The sequence below is a fragment of the Colletotrichum truncatum genome (genome assembly GCF_014235925.2).
Source record: "Colletotrichum truncatum strain CMES1059 chromosome Unknown Contig_0001, whole genome shotgun sequence".
In the NCBI taxonomy this organism is placed as follows: Eukaryota; Fungi; Ascomycota; class Sordariomycetes; order Glomerellales; family Glomerellaceae; genus Colletotrichum; species Colletotrichum truncatum.
Window position 1 is genome coordinate 1,607,473 of NW_027222398.1, and position 18,467 is coordinate 1,625,939.

At 50.3% G+C, this 18,467-nt stretch overlaps 5 protein-coding genes across 5 annotated transcripts; 4 read left to right on the forward strand and 1 right to left on the reverse strand.

The window, feature by feature from the left end:
• Positions 1 to 2,812: 2,812 nt before the first annotated feature.
• Positions 2,813 to 3,061, forward strand: CTRU02_200392 (uncharacterized protein; the record flags this gene model as incomplete). The annotated part of the gene is made up of 1 exon (XM_036718397.1): positions 2,813 to 3,061. The coding sequence occupies one exon, from the start codon at positions 2,813 to 2,815 to the stop codon at positions 3,059 to 3,061; it is 249 nt and encodes an 82-aa protein (XP_036589397.1).
• Positions 3,062 to 4,903: 1,842 nt separating this feature from the next.
• Positions 4,904 to 5,727, reverse strand: CTRU02_200393 (progesterone binding protein; the record flags this gene model as incomplete). The annotated part of the gene is made up of 4 exons (XM_070203683.1): positions 4,904 to 5,085; positions 5,143 to 5,200; positions 5,254 to 5,291; positions 5,637 to 5,727. 4 exons carry the CDS (start codon positions 5,725 to 5,727, stop codon positions 4,904 to 4,906), a joined length of 369 nt encoding a protein of 122 aa, XP_070062265.1.
• Positions 5,728 to 6,157: 430 nt separating this feature from the next.
• CTRU02_200394 (TPR domain-containing protein) lies at positions 6,158 to 7,847 on the forward strand (the record flags this gene model as incomplete). The annotated part of the gene is made up of 4 exons (XM_036718399.2): positions 6,158 to 6,483; positions 6,542 to 7,224; positions 7,297 to 7,401; positions 7,477 to 7,847. The coding sequence occupies 4 exons, from the start codon at positions 6,158 to 6,160 to the stop codon at positions 7,845 to 7,847; spliced, it is 1,485 nt and encodes a 494-aa protein (XP_036589399.2).
• Positions 7,848 to 14,090: 6,243 nt separating this feature from the next.
• On the forward strand, positions 14,091 to 14,537 carry CTRU02_200395 (uncharacterized protein; the record flags this gene model as incomplete). Its single annotated transcript, XM_036718400.1, has 1 exon — positions 14,091 to 14,537. One exon carries the CDS (start codon positions 14,091 to 14,093, stop codon positions 14,535 to 14,537), a length of 447 nt encoding a protein of 148 aa, XP_036589400.1.
• A 161-nt stretch (positions 14,538 to 14,698) lies between these two features.
• On the forward strand, positions 14,699 to 15,544 carry CTRU02_200396 (bZIP transcription factor; the record flags this gene model as incomplete). Its single annotated transcript, XM_036718401.1, has 3 exons — positions 14,699 to 14,842; positions 14,898 to 15,089; positions 15,209 to 15,544. The coding sequence occupies 3 exons, from the start codon at positions 14,699 to 14,701 to the stop codon at positions 15,542 to 15,544; spliced, it is 672 nt and encodes a 223-aa protein (XP_036589401.1).
• Positions 15,545 to 18,467: the final 2,923 nt, after the last annotated feature.

Sequence of the window (18,467 nt, forward strand, 5' to 3'; positions counted from 1 at the left end):
CTTGGGCAAATCTTCGGTGAGAGCGTTAGGCAACCAACAAGGCAACACGCAAGGCAGCCAGCTTTATGACACACTTTGGGTGTGTTCGGGGAAATAGCGAGTCGCCGCCAGCCAAGGTAGGAAACGTGTGGGGCATGCGGATTTAGGATTTTCCGATATACCTAGATCATCAGTCTCCTTTGGCGTTTCTACTACAGGAAGCTACTTGCTGTGTACGTAGCTAGCTTCCTGTGTCCGATTTGCTCGGGAATATATTTTTTTCCTTATGTTATACTAGTTTGAAAGCATGCTGTACATCATCTGATAAAGCCTTAAGTCGCTACCTTAATGCAAACTAACAGCAGAGCGAGGAGCCAACAATAAATGAAAAAAGATCAGATCTAGAACCTAAACCAAGCCCTCCGATATTTTGGCATTGCACTTTCATTGATCCCAATAATGTAAGAAGAAAGCTCATACTTTCTCCAGCTATTTCTTCGCGCCCAAGCAATTAGGTCACGAATTATACTGGGTATAAAAGAATCTAGTACACACAAGGGACCTCATGTTGCTGGTTCTAGACCATCTACAACCCGATACTATCGTCGTGCGACGTGTATGAAGCTGAGGGCTAAGAAAGGTTCAGCATGTCACTTCTTCGAACTAACTGTAATTTCTCGAAGCCTTCTATTCATGCTCAGGGCGAGGGGGCAATGTGTATTCATCATGCCATCTAGCTAATCAAACTTGCAGGTGATAGAAGTCCAGGTTTTAGCATAGTTGCAAGTTAACCTTCCTACATGCAGGGCTGGAAACCAATTCCTTCTCCATACTAACTGTTTCCTCACGTGCAGTTGTGCAGCAGAACTGGATGATCGCTGGCCCGCATTCGTAACATCTTGTTCAAGTGCGCATTGTCCCTTCTCATCCACATCGGAATCGTGCATATCGACTCCACCGCAACGCGCACTCTTGAGCCAACAAACATGGTGATCCTGGCCAATCCATTGATGTACTGCTTTGCATATGGTGATTACGCTCGCGCGAGACTGCTTCTCGCTTGTCCAACTTTGTTATGCGGATTGTCTACTTTCCGTGGCGGGAATCCTGCATTGTATCCTCATTCTACCTCTTCCGGATCAGCAACGCTCGGGTGTTGACGTACGTTTGCCCCAGCAGATGGGTTTCTACTCACTTTGTGATTTATCACTTCCTACTGGGCTGTTGTCTCCCGGTGGTGTTGCCCCCTTACTTAGCACCATAACCGAACCGAACATTTACCCGCTTTCCAATGGCTTGCCCGAGAACACCAAGCCTACATTCTTGGTGCCCCCAAACTGTGAGGATACCTGCATGGTTTGAACCGTCTCGAGTAGTCCAGATAAGTAAATAAAAAGAAGACTTGTTTCCTGTTCCACCAGTTGGCGAATGCAGCTTCGTCATGACTATGCTTGCCCTACGATAAGTATGCAACCCAATCCATGCCAGACCATGTATGCACCCTACGTGCCCCCCACAGGATACCTCTCTCCGCATCTCTCAATTCACCACTGGGTTATTTGTTGCAAGGGCCATTATCCATCTTTCTGGCCGACACTCTAACCCCCTGCCATTAAATCTCTTGTTTGCTTCTTGGCAAGAGAGAACCAACATAAGAACCTTTCAGCTTCCGCAACCGCCCACCGGGCCGCTCCGCGAGGTGCGAGTGACTTGATCCCAACCGTCGAGTCTAACTGATTGGGTACTGCATGTTGCACGCTCCACCAAAGGACAAATTCTCAGCGTCTCCTGATGTCACACAGCATGCAAAACTAGACAAAGCCCGATACGAACGGTAAACCCGGTTCACGCACCCAAGTGTCGAATGCTTGATCGAATGCATCACTACTGGTCACCATCCTCAGCACTTTGCACTTGAAACGTTTATTCTCTCAAGGAATGTCAAGGACACCGCAGTGGCTTAAGCCTCATAACAAAGCCATCGATGGGCCGCTTGGTCAACCTTGAACAGCCACCGTGCATTACCTAAATAAGACGAGGCTCAGAAAAAGTGAGTGCTCGCCTTATTGATCGGAGTTACAGAAAGTAGAGAAGTATCTCACGATTTACAATTTAAGTACTGTGCTAATCCCAAACGATACGAGCGACCAGCTCGAGACTAACCTGGGCTAATTCCAAAATTGTACATACCCGGCAGGATAAACAACTCTTACCTTTACATCTCGTGCGTAAGGTCAATGACCGCGCAGCATCCTCCATACAACATGCATATTCAACAACCCGGCTTAGAAACTAATCTACGAAGGGTAGTTACTGGGGTCTGAAGAAGTGGCTATTGAACAACCTCGCTCACCCAACACGCCTATCATGCATGCCACCAGGATACCAGGTACGGAGACACACTGTGCCCGTCTGGCTGGTCATCACCAGATCTGCAGCTGGACGCAAACGGGCATTCAAAGCAGGTAAATTTTGAGTATGATGCTAAATCATAAACCTACGAGTGGGATTTTCAAGTATATAATGTTAACCTAATCGGACCTGAACGAGAGAGACTCCCTGGGCGTGGGATCAATCATCCACAGCGTAAAAGTTTGATTCAAATCTTGTATTGAGTCCCAAAAGTGACCATTATTTCCCCCCCTTTCTATTCTACAGTGCGTTAGAGCGCAGATTCTAGCGTCTTATTTAGACGGAACGAGAAGTCACGGTAAGCTATCTCCAGTCCAGACAAGATTGCAGCTGACATTCTGGAGTAGCTCGATAGCAGATATCGAGGAAATAACGAGGACTTGTAGTTTTCTTCCCTGGAACCAACTCATTTCTGTCAGAGATGTGTGACTTTGAGGAGTTTCTCTTCACTTGCGAGCATTCCACCGTTCGATTAAAGTCCTATTGTCATTTTGCCCGCAACGACCCCAACCACCAGTGTTTTGGCGTCAAAGTCCTTCGCAACTCGTGGCAACAAAGCACGCCATGTGATAATTGCGTCTCAAACTGGCAGCCTCGGCAGAGCCATGAAAATTTTGTGACCAGTCTCGGCCAGGAGCAGTGCGTTGGTGGCCAACATCATCATCGTTGAAACATCAGGCGCCAACACCACCTGGAGCGCACGTGGGGGGCAAGGAATATCTGGAGAGGAGGAATAGTTGAATATTGGTTAAGCCGTCGAACCAATTTGGGCCTATTTTCCACGCATGCCTTGCAAGGTCGATTGTCTTGAATACTGATGCACTAAATGGCCGGACAAGCTTATGCATACTTTCGCCCACAGCCGGCACGATGTTCAGACATAGATTCATTCAAGAGTATCGCACAAGGTCAGTTTACAGGATTGATTTGTATCGAGATAATAGTTTGCTTCGTCATACGACCCCGCATGTATTTAGTTCAACTGTCAGATACTTAACCTACGTTTGGGCTGTATGATATTTTCTATTTATCTTGAGAACTGGGAAGAGGTATATGTTGGATAGTTCAGTAATACAGTGGTACATGTATCTTGATTTTGTGTGAGAATCATCCAGCATACATGGATACAATGCATAGCGGCCGTGTCTTAGAGTGACATGAAGGGACATTCTGCACCGATGATGTTATGATGCTGCAAGAGATAGTCAGGGTCGTCTTGCTTTCTTCCATCTTCTGAAATTTGGTCAAGTCTGAGGACCCAAATTAGGAATGGCGCTAATGTAATAGTCGTGGGCGGTATTTCGTTCCATCTCTGGCTTCAGCTAAAGATAAGTATCGTCTTTTGACGAGCTCCTCGTGTGCTTCACCTGCTTCCGCTGTCATTGTCTCTCAATTTCCGGCAGAGTCTTCGAGAAAAGCTAACTGGGTTGGTTCCCTGATGAAGCCTCTGACCTAAAAATAAGCACCAATGGCCTCGATCTCTGAATTGGCTCTACTTCGAATTATACAAAGGTTTCATTAGCCTGTTGAAAGAGGAGTCAAATTGAAGGACGTACCTGAGCTTCAGGTGGGGGTGTACTTAGTTTCTCCAACCCAATACATGAGGTAGACAGACACTGAGACTTTCTCCTCCCGATTCTTTTAGGGGTTCATGCAGGAGGTGGAGGCACCTCGTCGTCTCGAAGCTGACGGGCGACACGGCCTCCTACAGCCGCTAGGAAACATGGTTGTATGGTCGTACGCTGGAGGGACAGGCTGGCCCCACTGGAACGGACTTCATTAGAAGAGGAATGGCATCTCGCAGTCGAGGAGGTGATGGTATAAGGTGCTTCAAAAGCTAAGATGTGGAATTGGGAGTTTGAAAGTCCGGTATGTAGGCTTCAAGCCCAAAACATAGCAACTCACCCTCCGCCCTAGAAATATTGCTCTCTAACTTGTTGCTCGCGGCGATAAACACCCATCAGGGAGCCCTAAATACTACTAGAGCAGGACTTCTACCAGAAGAGAATAGGAGAGAAATAAAAATTTGAAACCCTTGTTTGTTGGACAGGGGACCTCTAGTTTGAATTCGCGTGTGAGTGGGGGGTTATACAGTAATGGTGGCATTGCATATGAACGACAGCTGCGGTAATCAACCCAACATGTTGAGGCCCTGCACACCCCCGTCTGCAGGCGAACACCCCCCTTTTTCGTTTCTTAGAGTACTTGCAGTCAAAAGGGGTGTGTGAGTGTTTTGACGCTCAGCAACATCGATGGACAGAGAGATCAAGGTCAGTGTTACCAGACTAGACAAAGGGAAGTGAGGCAGGGGATCAATCGAAAGAAAAATAGAAAAATAAACTTGATTTCGAATGGTTTAATGAGTAATGCCATTGGAGTCTGATACGAATGGGGATGACTACGTCTACAGTCGTTCAAGCCAACGTCCCACACCTGGGCGAAGGATATCTTCGACTTCCCCACCATTTGCTCTCATCTCTAATGGGCCCTTCTTTCCACTTCCTCTCATCTCTCATTCCGTATTGGTGGCTCCCGCCACTCGACCAACCACGTTGTAACGCTTGGAGAAAAATGTGACCCAATCGTTCAAAACGCCCTTTTCCTTGTCGGGCAGATCTTGCCAGTCGGATCTGGCATCTTCGGGTTTTGTTGAGGTCATTCCCAGAGCACGGGAAGCGTCCTTTCCAGCAAAAACTTGGTAGGTATGAGTTTCGATGCTCTCTGAGACAACGGTGTGAGTTGAATACTTACCGTTATAAGATGCGCCTGGCTGGTACGCTTTGTTACCAGTAACGTCATAGACGATGCCCTGAATAAGAATCATGTCAGATATTTTTACCATAGCACGATGAAGATATTTACCTTAATGGCGACATAAGTCTTTCCATTAGGGTCAGAACCTATTGAAACCATTTGATTAGTACAGCGGACCAGATATCAAGTGAACGACAATGGTCTTAAACGTAAGCAGAAAGGACCCTAGAGTCATAATGAAGAGATTTAATGAGACTGGGAGTTTCGCAAGATTATCAAGGAATTTTAAAAGAAGATTTTGGCTTATTAGTGATCAGTATAACCTTCTCTGTGGGAACCCTTGTCAAAGGAGCGGTCTGTCCTCGACGGCCATACGAACCGGCCACAGGAGCAAGCATCCGACCTTAAGCCGTACTTTCAATAAGTTTCTTCAGAGAGAGGTACACTCAGGGTAAAAGTCAGAGGTTTCGTTAGGAATCACTCTCACTTACCATCAGCCTTGGCCAACTCCTCGAGGGTGATGGGATCGTCCTTGGGAGGGTCCAAGTTGACGGGGACCTTGGGTTCAAATTTTCCAGCCATTATATCGATCGTCAATCTTTAGAGAGAGAGAGAGAGTGAGATTTGAGTTCAATGAGCTGGTGAAAATGAGATATTGTATAAAGTGGTGAAAACGACTCGAATTCTCTGGCAGATGATGATGGGCGGGGGAAGAAGCTCGACATTTGCCCCTCTAATGCCAAAGAAAGCTTCCCCACGATCAAAGTGGGGGTTGCCTCGGAACAGATAAAAATCTATGATTGGCTACTGCAAAAGCTTCTTGATCCACAACAGCAAGAGCTCTGGAGCGTGCAACGACTTTGCGCTTGAGTAATCGATCTTTGGTTCAATACGTCACCCCAAATTTATTTTCAACATCAGGTCTTCCTCCTCTGTCAATCAGATACGCTCTATCCAAGGCCTGCGAGGGTTAAATATTGCTTACTAATATTCATCGGCGAGCGTCTCAATCATGGCGGCCGCGCGCATAACAGCGTCGCGCGCCATCGACAGCTTGTGCCTTCGTCACGCCATTAGGTCTTCTGCGATATCCACGGCGAGATTGCGAGCCAGCACCCCTTCAAGCGCAGTCAAAGCTCGCATGAATATCCCATTGAGATACAGCAGCACGGGAAGGACGCTTAGCGATGCGCCTAAGAAGACGAATCCTCCGCCTCCGCCACCTCCCTCGTTACGGCGAGCACTGTCCATTCGCAGCCTCTTAACTGCGATGACACCGCAAGGAATGAAGAGGATGTTCAGAGAAAGCCCTGAGGAGTTCACACTGGCGCTAGCGATGTAGGTGACCCGAGATACAGAATGATTGGAGCGCATTGCTGATGATTTTATTTTCCAGTTTGGCCGGCCTGGCTGGTGTCGCCGTTTACATTATCAAACTCTACTTCGATTATTTCCAAGCCCGCCAGTTCACCAAATACCCGGCACCGATTGCGAAGTCCCTCCGACGAGCACTTTACTACACAAACATTAGTCCCGACCCAAATCTAGCAAGAAAATATTACAAACAAGCACTGGAACAGTGCAACGAGCTCCAACTGGACCCGTTTTCCGACGATGTCCTGGGCATTAGGATACAGACTGCGGCCTGGTTAGAAAAGATTGGCAATTACCAAGGCGCCATAAAGGTTCTCAATTCCGTCCTCCAGGACTGTATTAAGTGGGTTGAGTGGATGGAGAAGTCAGTTGCAGACGGCACTGTAGACAAGTCGGGCAAGCCTCCCGCTGTTAAGCTTGTCTCAGGAGACCAACGTCCCATTATCCCAGAGGATGAAGAAGAGACGGCCCCTGAGAATCTGTGGCACAAACGCACGAGATTACTTGCAAAGGCTGTCGGCACCAGCACCAAGCTTGGGGCACTCTACTCTGATGAGCATGTCCTGGAACCTGAAAACGCTCAAGCTCGTTTGACGTGGGCCGTCGAGACTGCCTTGTCAGAATCAAGAAGACGCCATAAGGAGGGCGTCAAGGAAGATGAAGGACCTTGGATGAGCCCCGAGGAGATTGGTGGGGCCATGGAATGTCAGTCTGAATTCTTCCCGTCGCCTTGGGACAGTACATTGCTGAGAGCACGTTGCTAACCTTGTGTCATAGCCCTGGCTCAACATTATGAGTCCAAGTCTCAGTCTCACCTAGCAGTGCCTCTCTTCTTTCATGCCTTACGTCTTTGTGCTGACCCATGTCACCGAGTCACAATTAGTATGTTCCTCATTCTTGCGCTTGATATCACCGAGCGTGCTAAGAATATCACCACGTGGCTTACATGATCTTCAGTGAACAACCTGGCTGTGGCGTTTGCTCAGCACCCTACGCAAACCCCCCTTGGACCTATTCCTGGAGCTCCTTCAACCTCCAATGTGCTTGTCAACCCTGATATGCCAACGGATCGAGCTGGCTTCCTCGAAGCGGCCAAGAACTGGGCTCACAACGCTTACTCACACGCGAAGGACGTTAAGGGTAGTGAACGTACGGAGGAATGTGACGAGGCTTGCGCAGTTGCTCTGACCAACATGGGTGACATTGCCGCTATGTTAGGAAACAAGGAGAATGCACGAAAACGCTTTCAACAAGCCATCGATATGAGTAAGAGGATTGGCTTCGAGGCCGGTGTAACGCAGGCCGAGGCTGGGCTTCAGAAGCTTTGAGTAAAGTATCAAACATATCTGTCTCTCAAACGGGTCCCAGCATGCTGTCTTCTTTTTTTCCTCAATTCAGGTTTTAGGGACCCCAACTTTGAGACGAGATTAGCTCAATGATAATACCATGCGATGGTGTAGGATGGATCTCTCCGCTCACGCCGGCAAGGACCCTGCATAAGGCTAGAATAGACGAGCCCTACGAGGAGGTCGCCTTTTGCGAACGTACGCCCCCGAATACTCACTCTGCAATACAAGAGAAGTACAGCTGTGAAACTGAAAATAGGTGGTGGATTCCTCCTGCCTTCCACACTGGGACCAAAAAGGCGTTGGACAAGGGTCTTAGCGACGGAAGCAATTTGTTGCCGGGATCTACCGCGAGCCTGGTATCTCGCGAACAGCAGTATGCAAGCTGAACAGGAGATGTATAAACCATGATATTTGTTAGAGCCACCGCCAACCTAGACACATGACGGAGAACCAGCCGTGTTTGGGGGCGGGCTGCGGAGTCAACAGACCTCGCTTCAGTCCTTGCGACGCAGTATCACCACATTCGCATCAAACATGCAGAGAACGGGTTCCGGAACGGCTGTAGTTACCGACTTGAGGTGCCTATCTCGTCATAGGGCGCGCGCAGGGCTGCCGCAGGCGAGCAGAAGCCAGACAAGATGCCCCTGCCCCGCCTTCTCCACGACGGGTAGGTCGCTGGGAAACGCTGTGAAGGGAATAAGCACATCCAAGCCCATGACTCTGTAAATCTCAGAGAAAGCCCTCGTCACGATTCATCGTCTCGTCGAAAAGCCATGCGGGCCCCAAAATCTGTCGTCGCCAATCGCGTGGCCGGGTAATAGCGGCTCGGCGTGCCAGCAAATGCAAACAGCTCGATGGTTCTAGTCTCCTGCATGCACACCCCGGCACGCAGCTCTTTGAAAATTGCCATTTTTGGAAAATAGTATGGCTGCGGCGGGGTCGCAAGTCTGGCCAGCCCGAACCACACGAGCCAACCATCACCCGCCTAACTTGCTGGGGTGAGAAGGGGGAGGACGGGTAACGGAAGTCAATTGCTTCTGCCTGGAGGTAGGTGGGAACGAACCTATGTGGGCCCCGCCAAGTTGACACACCAGACTGGGTCCAGGACGGTGATGGTAACTGTCACCGTCAAGGTCTACGCTATGTGACAAAACAGGCCACTTGAACACCCCGGAGATTGCACGACTTGCATTCGTCGTCCCGCAACCTAACTTCGTGCTCTGCATGTAGGTCCTGTCCTAGGCAGCAGTATTTTCTATCTTCAGAAACTTGGAGACGGTCTATTCCAAATATGTCCCAGACGGATGGATGTCCAGTCCAGGGTATCGGCATTATCAGACCTAATGTCTAACCACCCATGAACCAGTCCCGCGCGTGTGGAGATATTCAGCACAACAAACGTGGACAGCTTCTGGCCCTCATTAAAGCTCTCGATGAATCGGCTAAATATTCTAGTTTCGTCTACAAACGCCATGGTCAATTGCTGACTGGAAGTGAATAGAGAAGATGTTCGCGTCAGGCTTAGTCCAGGGTTCCATGGCCGAGGGCGGCCATTATTGTTATTCCACAGCTGAGGATACTCTGCGGGAACCAGTGGCCATTACACACGAGAAATATTAGGGATCATGTCGGGACCGGTCCTGCTGTTTACGGGTGTTCTCTCTGACATTGCATCGTTGACACAGTCTTTTATCCCTGGGAAGCAGAAGTTCCGGGCATTTCGCGGCCATTCAGCATTTGAGGTGGGCCTCATAAACTGCACTGCGGGATCGCGGGAAGTCACCCCGGCTTCCGTCATGTACAATCAATCAATCAATCGGAACGCTGTGGTATACCGTTTGGTAGACAGTCAGCTGTATTCAACTCACAATCACAAGTACTCACAGTTTCTTATCTGGCCCTAACTGTCCATCTGTCCGCACGCGGTACGGTACATGCACGTCAGTGGAAGTGTGTGTTGAAGCTTAAATCCATGGTCTGTGGTCTGCCAGCTCGCTAAATCTCTTGGCTCACGACGGACCCGACATCAGTTGACCGTTTCCTACCGGGTGCTTTTCTCGGGATCACGTCGTTCTATCGGTTGAGACCAGGCCTCACGAAAATTCTTAGGATATCACCTAGCTTGCACTTTTTCAGGCGATGAACACTGCCTCTGTCTGGCCTTCCGCTATATGCATCGAAGGGTCACGAGTTCATAACAAAATATCTAAACATACCATTTGCTGCCCCCACGCACAAGTTCCTGCAGGAGGCCTGGATCCCTTGACAGGCCCGGCTCCGACGTTTCAAACGGAGTTCCACCCAGCCCAGCGGCGTCTAAACTTGTCCGGGGAAAACGTCCTTGATGCAAAAGGGCCTTCGACGGAGGTGCAGAAATTTCCCAGCAAAAGACACGCTCCAATCATTAGAAACCCCGAGAGACACCATTTTCAAACTGATCACACCCTGGCGGAGCAAAGTCCGGCTCTGGCGGTGGGATGGAAAGTCACAATCGCGCCCCCGATTCCTACAAGCTGAATTTACCACCGCTACGATACATCGCCCATTGCTTGAGTTTTACCACTTATGGCAAAAGGGTGGACCATGAGCATTAAAATAGAATTTAAATCGGCCGAATTCCAGTTTGACTGCTCCGATTGCGTACCAAGTGCCCGGACAGGGCCCAGCGCCCAGCATCAGAGATGGGGGATGTGCACATGCTGAGAGATTAGATCAGCAACCTGACAGGGCTGCGATACACCGACAGCAATAGCGCGTTATGGGGGCGAGATTTCCCCCCAGCCTTCTTCGTACAGCGGGGGCTACGATGTCCAAGACCCCACCTTGTGGTTATGGCCCCATACGATGAGGGGACGCTGGCAGCGCTAGCTAATGCAGTATGACAAAAAAGGGCGGTCGATGTGATTGGTGCGCTCGTACACCCTAGCCCGTCCTGTCTACTGACGAATTCGGAAAGTTGAAGAGTCGAAGATCAGGGCGACCAGGAACAGGACTCCGGTGTTCTCCACTGAAAATCAAACCTGAATGGAAATTCCAACGTCAGGTGCAGATAAACAAAACACAATAACGGTGGCTTGAAGGTTGAACGTGAACTGGCCGGGTCCAACTCATCAATCAGTCACACAGCGACGGCACTGACAAAGTTCAGATGTTGCCCGAGGGTGAGCAGGGAGTCTGGCTAATGTTTCTCCGTTCAGTTATTCCCGGGCGCCGCAAGCGCAGTGAAAGTGAGCCTTTTTGAGGGTGCCGTAGTGGAGTTCCGCCTCCGGATAGCGGGCTCCGACCGGCAGGATTCGGGGCCCGGAACGGAAGCGGAATGCTAGTCACCGGTTATGGTATCCGTATGTTAAGGTTAATTGTAGCCCACGACAATACGATCGACGAGACGAAGCTTTGCTCCTCGCATACGCGAACCCGCGGGTCAGGCCATTGTGGTAGCAATCTTGGTACGCCACTGAAACGGCGGTCATTTGGTCCATTGATAACAGTTTCCACACAAAAGAGCTCACGAAGGGGCATCGAAGGCTACACAGTGCCGTTTATGGTGAGGGCTGCGAGGCAAGGGAGGACTACAGATAAAACGGTGCGAAAGGCGAAAAAGAAAAACGGCGTAGCCAAGGGACGGTTCCCGATTGGCGGGAAACCCCGCCCTAGGTCTTAGCAAACGTTGCAACCCGATTTTTAGGGCCACTAGTGCGGCGGAATTCCACTATCTGGACCGGGCGCTATTATCCACGACGGTCTTCTCCTTCATTTTCCGTCTACTGCCTGCTAAAGCAATACACACCATCACAGAAATTTAAAAATTGAAATATGTGAACTGAGCCGAAGATATGGTCACCCGAGAACCTACCGCTTCGGACAGAAACGCCGTATCGCTGCTGCATAAAAGATCAAACATCAGTTTCGATCACGTCTGGAAGATCCGTTGGATGCGACTGAGGCACATACAACTGGCTGTCGGCAATGAACGGCATGTTGCCATTCCATCTTGGTTGCCGGCATGGACTTAATCACAAACATGGGCCCACCGCTTATCAGATGGAATTCCGAATCACCTGGCTTAAAGGCAGGGAAGACGAATTGGACGGCCGCATTGCCAATCACAGATGGACGGATAATAACATGAAAGTGTTGCCATGTGCACATCTCTCCAACCGATGCAGAGCCTAACCCCACGGCCTGGACTCATTTCGTCTGCGTGTCCACGCCAATCCTCCCCAGATTTGGAGGGCACTGGCACAGAAGACCTTGAAGGGGAGGGGTTAGGGGAGATGGCAATCCCTTGTTTTCTCTCTCCAATACTGACACCACCCCCTCACGAGCCATGGTAAGCTGAAAAGCCCTCAGAGCCAGGAGTACTGGCCTGCTACTCAGCGTCGCAGTTCTTGCAAAAAGTTCCTCGACAGTACTGTTGAGCGTTACGATCCGGCGAATCACGTCGCTGCTTTCGAATGACAATGATTAAAATTGAACTGGGGGCTCGCTTGCGGGATCCCACTTCAACCCTCATTATCCCGGCTTCTTAACATACGTCCGGCCTAAGGCCGAACTGAAGTCTATTCGGAAAACCTCCGACGACATTTGAGCCTAGTGCCCAAACTTCATAAAAGGAAGCCCTGACGTAAGGCACATACCTACCTTCCTCGAAGGACCACGTTGAGGATTCTATTGTTGGCACTGCGGAGTGCCTTAGCTTTGGGCCACAAGGCCAGGCCAGCCTGGCAAGGCAACGCTCCCCCTGTCATGCCCGCACCGGCGCATGGGTGGTGCCGCTGTCCTGCGTTCATCGAAGGTGCAGTTCGTAACGTAGTGCATACGAATTGAACCAAAGAAGCTGAAAGCTCCTTCGCTTGGGGGTAACATCCAGTGCCGTCACCAGGGCGCCGGAAAGCCCTGGAGTCGTGTGAGGATGGCTCAGCGCAGAGATCTGTGTCGTCATAGTTGCCTACATGCCTTTTTTGCTGGAAACCAACATCAACCCATTTTTTCGGACTCTGCCGTTTTTTTGTGTAATCAGTTCGGGATGCGCGAAGTGCAAATAGAATCATGGGGGCAAGCGTAACCGCGATTGTTACCTCCTTCTCATCACCCCAAAGCATGTCTCCATCCAATTTCGCCTTCACCTGTCCTGCTTTTCTCAGGGAAAAAAATCCCCCAATGAGGATATTGGACGCACCGAGCATCTCATCTTTAAACACAATCAAGGGTCGGAAAGAGAGAAAAAAAAAAGATGAGGAAAGACAACATGCAGACAAGGATTGTTGTTATGCACACTCCCATAGTGTGTTGCTGCACGCGCTCGGATCCCAATTGGGCTCCGCCCTTCTTTCACCAAAAGATTATCAGAATAAAGCTTGAGTGCTGGGAAACGAATCCAAAAAGGCGGGATTGAGACTGTCTCGCTCAGCAACATCACCCCCCTGCTGTGCACACCCCCTCCCTTGCCACGAACGACTTGTGAGTACAGAAAACAGGAGGCCGGTTTGGGGCAACTGACATTACTGTTGCATTCGCTCCCGACCTTCTTTTTCTTGACAGTTATCTCTGGACAACTAACGGTTGACAAAAATGACTGCGAAAACGGACGTCATTACCGCACAGTACCAGTCACGAGTCATCAACGTGAGCCCAACTGAATGGGATAATATAGAGAGAGACGGTTGGAAAAAGGAGGGGAAAAAATAAAACCAAGTCTATCGCATCTGCTACGCCGAAGATCCGAGCCCGCGAGACTTGAATTTTCAAAGACTTTTTTTTTTCCCTTTTTTTTTCTTTCGGGTTGCAATGGGCTGGGATGGCACAATCTACAACAAACGGAAAGCTTATTTGCTGTCTGTCGGCAATGTTTTCGTAAACCAACCATCTGATATCCTGACTGGCCAGAAATTGTGAATAGATTGATGGCTGTAGAGAATTATCCCATCTAGCCCTCAAGGCGACGTGGGCAAGAAGGCTCAGCTTCATGCGCCAGCGGCAACGCCAAACCTAACGGCATCGCGTCAACCCCTCACCACTCCGTCTTAGTACACCGTTCTCCGTCCTGTTCCGTTTTTAAAAAAATACCGTCTTGATGGAGCCCCTTGCAACATGGCAACCCGTTAACGGCGGGGACATTGCACAACATGCACCAGAGACAGCACCGCTCTCCGTTCCATAACAGCTGTCTACCCCTGCTACACCACCAATCCACGCTGCTAAAGGCTCTCGACCAGGCCCAAAATGGCGGAGGCGAGGATTCTTCTTTTACTTCTTCTCCCCCCATCACGCAACCTTGAACACCACCAGGGGTCTACCAGCCAGGAACAAGGGGGGGTGGGTGCCATGCACCCTAAGCAACGCAGCGGTGCGCTATCTGGGGTCCAATGGGTCCTCGACCGATTGGATCGTTGCGTTGCCGCTATGTATGTCGCGGCCCCAAGAAATGTCTGCGAGGAGGCTGCTTACCTACGTGGTTTACGAACCAGAACATCCAGCTTCTGCACATGTGCATGTGGATGCGGTCCCCTACCCTCCATACCTACCCTGTCCCGGCCTGACTGTCGGGTGGTGCGTCTTTCGCATGCGCCGCGCGCCTTATATAATTCCATTCAACCCGTTGCAAATCATCATGGCGTAGCTTGGGTTGCCTTACACATCACAACACCTTCCAGACGCACAGCCAGGTAACGCATTGCACGTTTGTTTCTATATATCTCTCCTTCCCAGTCCTCGCCAATTCAAACCCGGAGCTTCTCAGACCTCACAGACGACACCAAGCCAACCCACTCGCTACCCCTCCAAATACCCATCAACACCACCCGGGCACTCTCAGACACTCAATTGCTGTCATGGAGCACTCACTGCCACTCAACATGATGGACGACATTGATGCGTTTCTGGAACTCGAAGCACCCGCTTACGGATACGACGAGACCGAGCAATATCTCGACACTGCCAGCTCATCTGAGACCACAAGCCCTATCATGTCAAATGTGAGCCAACTTCCGCACAATTAATGATACAATTGACTGACACACACTTCTCCAGTTTGATATGACGTTTGTATCCGACTTCAATGGCACAGAAAACAGCATGTACCCCAGTCCAATGAGCTCAACGCGCGACACGGCGTCACCGCAACCGTCTTCGGATCCCAAAGCAGTTGCATCCGCCGCTAAGCCACCAGCCAAGAGGAAGCGCGAAAACAGATACAAGAATGCCCCCCCCTCAGTCCTTTCGGTAAGTCTTCTTTTTTTGGCATATGCCTCAGCCGGCTCTGTAGACTTCGCCATCTCGCGAGCATAGAGGATGATCAAGCTTGAAACGCAACTCGACTAACACATGGTTCCTCCTTCCAGCGCCGCCGGGCACAAAACAGAGCCTCACAGCGGGCATATCGTGAGCGCAAGGACCAGCGCATCAAGGACCTCGAGGTCATGCTCTCGGAGCAGAAGCAGAAGAATGACTCCCTCAGTCAGGCCTACTCGGCTCTCCATGCTGAGTACCTCAAGGTCCGGGGAGCTCAAGCAAGGGCACACCAGCAGATGCCGCGACACCACCCGGCCACCGCACCTCCGCCGCCGGTGGCTTACGATCCGTCCTCCCACATGGGCATGCCAGCGGCCCATCCCGGAGCCATGGAGTACGCCGATAACATGTACATGTATCAGAACATGCAGCCTTACGCCCTATGAGCGCCTAGTTTGCTCACGGATGAGGAATAAGTTATAATAGCGGTCGGGTAAACCAGCCGCAAGTTCCTTCTTTCGACTTGGGATAAAGGCGACTACTGATTTTACGGAAATACCATGAAGATTGGGCGCGGCGATTACCAAACATGAAGGACATGCAGAACATGGAAAACGACCGATAGGCTTTGGAGAAATGGTGGGGTTCAACTGATTTTTGTCTTTTCTTGCTTTCTTGGCCTTGGGGTCCAGGCGTGCGTGTGTGTGTGTGTGTGTTTTTTCCCCTCTGTCTCTCTCTCTCTGTCTATCTTTCTCTCTCCTTTGATTCTATTATTAGATGGCGAAAACGGGCTGGCAAGCCTTGAACACCTTTTTTTTTTTATTTACTCTGGCGTTTGCGGATATGGACTGGGTCTGGACTTGGGGAGGCAAACATCGAGAAGGCTAACTTTGCCGCAAATCAAATGGGACGATGCGGGTTTCGGAGGGTTAGGTCTTCTTGTTGCACACTCTTTGGTGGCTCGGCGAACGGGTAAAACTTTGGATAGTGGGAAAAACAAGTACATGAGAATCCCAATCTTTTTTAAACAACTCGTCTCTCCACAAATTGTCGTCTTTTTTTTTGGAAAAAACAAAAAAACACTGAAAAGTGTTGCTCAAGTCTAGAGTTTTGGCTACTGAAAGACGCCCCCGCACCGCAAGCCAGCTTCGTCTGCATGTCTAGGACCCTCCATCGATGGCGTAATGTGTTGGCCTGCACACTTTGATTAACTTTTTGTTTCTTGATCTTTCCACCCCCATCTCCCATTTCAGTGTGTTAAAAATATCTTCAGCTCGTCATGATTGAGCTTGATGGGAAGCATGCTGAATGGGAGGTGCAAGGGATATGGGAGATGGGGAGATGTGGGTGAAAGGCATGCCAGATTTCCCTTCTTTGGAAGATAGAGTGCTGGTGGTGGCACTTGGCAGTAGACAAGGGCAACCCAGCTTCGTCCCGACCTCTTGGGAAGGTCACTGGGACCCATAGGCTTGTCGTGCGCAAGTGCCCCCCTCCTTCACCCGTCTTCCATACCCCTACTTTTCTGCTCTGGGTTTGTGATGGTGACTCAGCGCCTCACGTCAGCACCCTATCGAATAAGCCCTCTAAGCGAGAGGAGAGCGCGCGCGGCCTTTCTCTTCTCATACCCTGGGCGGAGTTGTCCATGGGGGGAGGTTTTACCCACTGAGAGAGAGGGACGGGGGTTGACCGGGCATAGCTACAGCCCGGCCTTCACTCCTGACCTGTCAGAACAATGGGTCCTCCTTTCTTCTACCCTGTACGGGTAAATTGTTGAATTGTATGATGCTGCCTTCGGCTTGGGGGGGGGGGTGGAATGGTGAAGCATGTCCAAAGCTTTCAAAGAACTAATATGTCCAACTTGTTTCTTACTGCGGTGTATCGTACGAAGCTCTAAGCCTCCCCCAGTGACCTGAAATGCAAATATAAAGCTTCTGTCAACAAACATTTCACACTTGCTGGGCTGAGGAATGTGGCTGACGTTGTTTCATTGATCAGACGGAGCCAGCTCCGTGTGCCTAGTTTCGCCACGAACTCGTGGCACACTTTCGTCTAAGGCTTGCCGACAGAAGCTTGATTCACCGTGGGCCGCCTTGGGCCGTGTTTCAATGTCCCTTCTTTTCCTTCTTTCCGATTCTCTCCCTTGCGTGTGCTGACGTTGGCACCCTTGTGACATGGGCAAATCGTCACGGCGACAGTGCCACAGTTGTGCCGATTCCCAGCCATACTGCAACGTGAAAACTATGCTAGTTCGATGGCTTTCGCGGATAAGGGGTTGAAAGGGTGGGAGATCGAGCAGCTTGTGGGACAACAGCCGTTGGACAGAGTTGGGTATCGGAGATGAAAGCTTGGCCTGCAATGCGAGACTTGACAATGAACATGGCGGGGGGGAAGGGGTGTGTCTGTCGTATCTGATCTTGGCGGTACGTAACCATCGGAAAGGGGATTTCACATGTCGGATGTGGGAAATGCCTCCTCTGCACCATGGAAAACATTGGTCTGAGGTTGAATTGGGTCCCCCGTAGCTCTCCGCCCGACGCTGAGACGGTGCCGTAAACCGTCTAACCGACAAGTAGGAAGAACTGGGTATGTATGATACGGTAACTCCCGGTGACCGTTCCGTTTTATACCATGCATCCCGTTCGGCGTACCGGCATGTAGCGGTCTGTCGTGCTTACACAACTTCTGCTGGTGACAGATACCCCTGATTCAACCTGTTGCTCTCTGATATAGTACAAGCTTTAGGTCTGTGCCGCCGTCTCTATGTTTCGTTGGATCTGTAGTTTGAAGAGCTTGGTTCATATACTGGAGCGATGGTATTAAGTAAAAGAGTGAGTATTGTTAACGTACCAGCGTGGACTGATGCCCCTGAAAAACACATTACCGACATTAGCCCGCTATAAACTCCTGCTTATACTGAACTCATCGTGGCAAAGAACATATTCTTCAACAGCCCCCCCCCCCCTAATCTCGTTTTTGTCAACGAGAAGAAAATCTGCAAAGATGCCCATGCCTAGATGGGACGATGTAACGCAGTACTCAAGTTGATCCGCCATCCTTGTCGTCGCTATTCGATACACGCGGCCCCTCGGCACTAACTTCGACAACCATAGCTCTAAAGAGGCGCACACCATCAGTCGTCTGCACAGTGTCACTCACCCGCGTCCGTTTTAAATCCTTGCCAGAGAGACCTGCATGACGCTTCAACTGCAGACGATGCCAGCCACTCCGTAAGAGTTGTCCAGTCGTTCTTCCACGCGCCCACAGCCCCTGTGACGGTATTCCGCTCGTCATCCCGTGCATATGTTGGACGCCCATTGGTGCCACTCGTTTGCAGAATGTTGAAACGGTTGACTCTTGGTCCTACAGGCG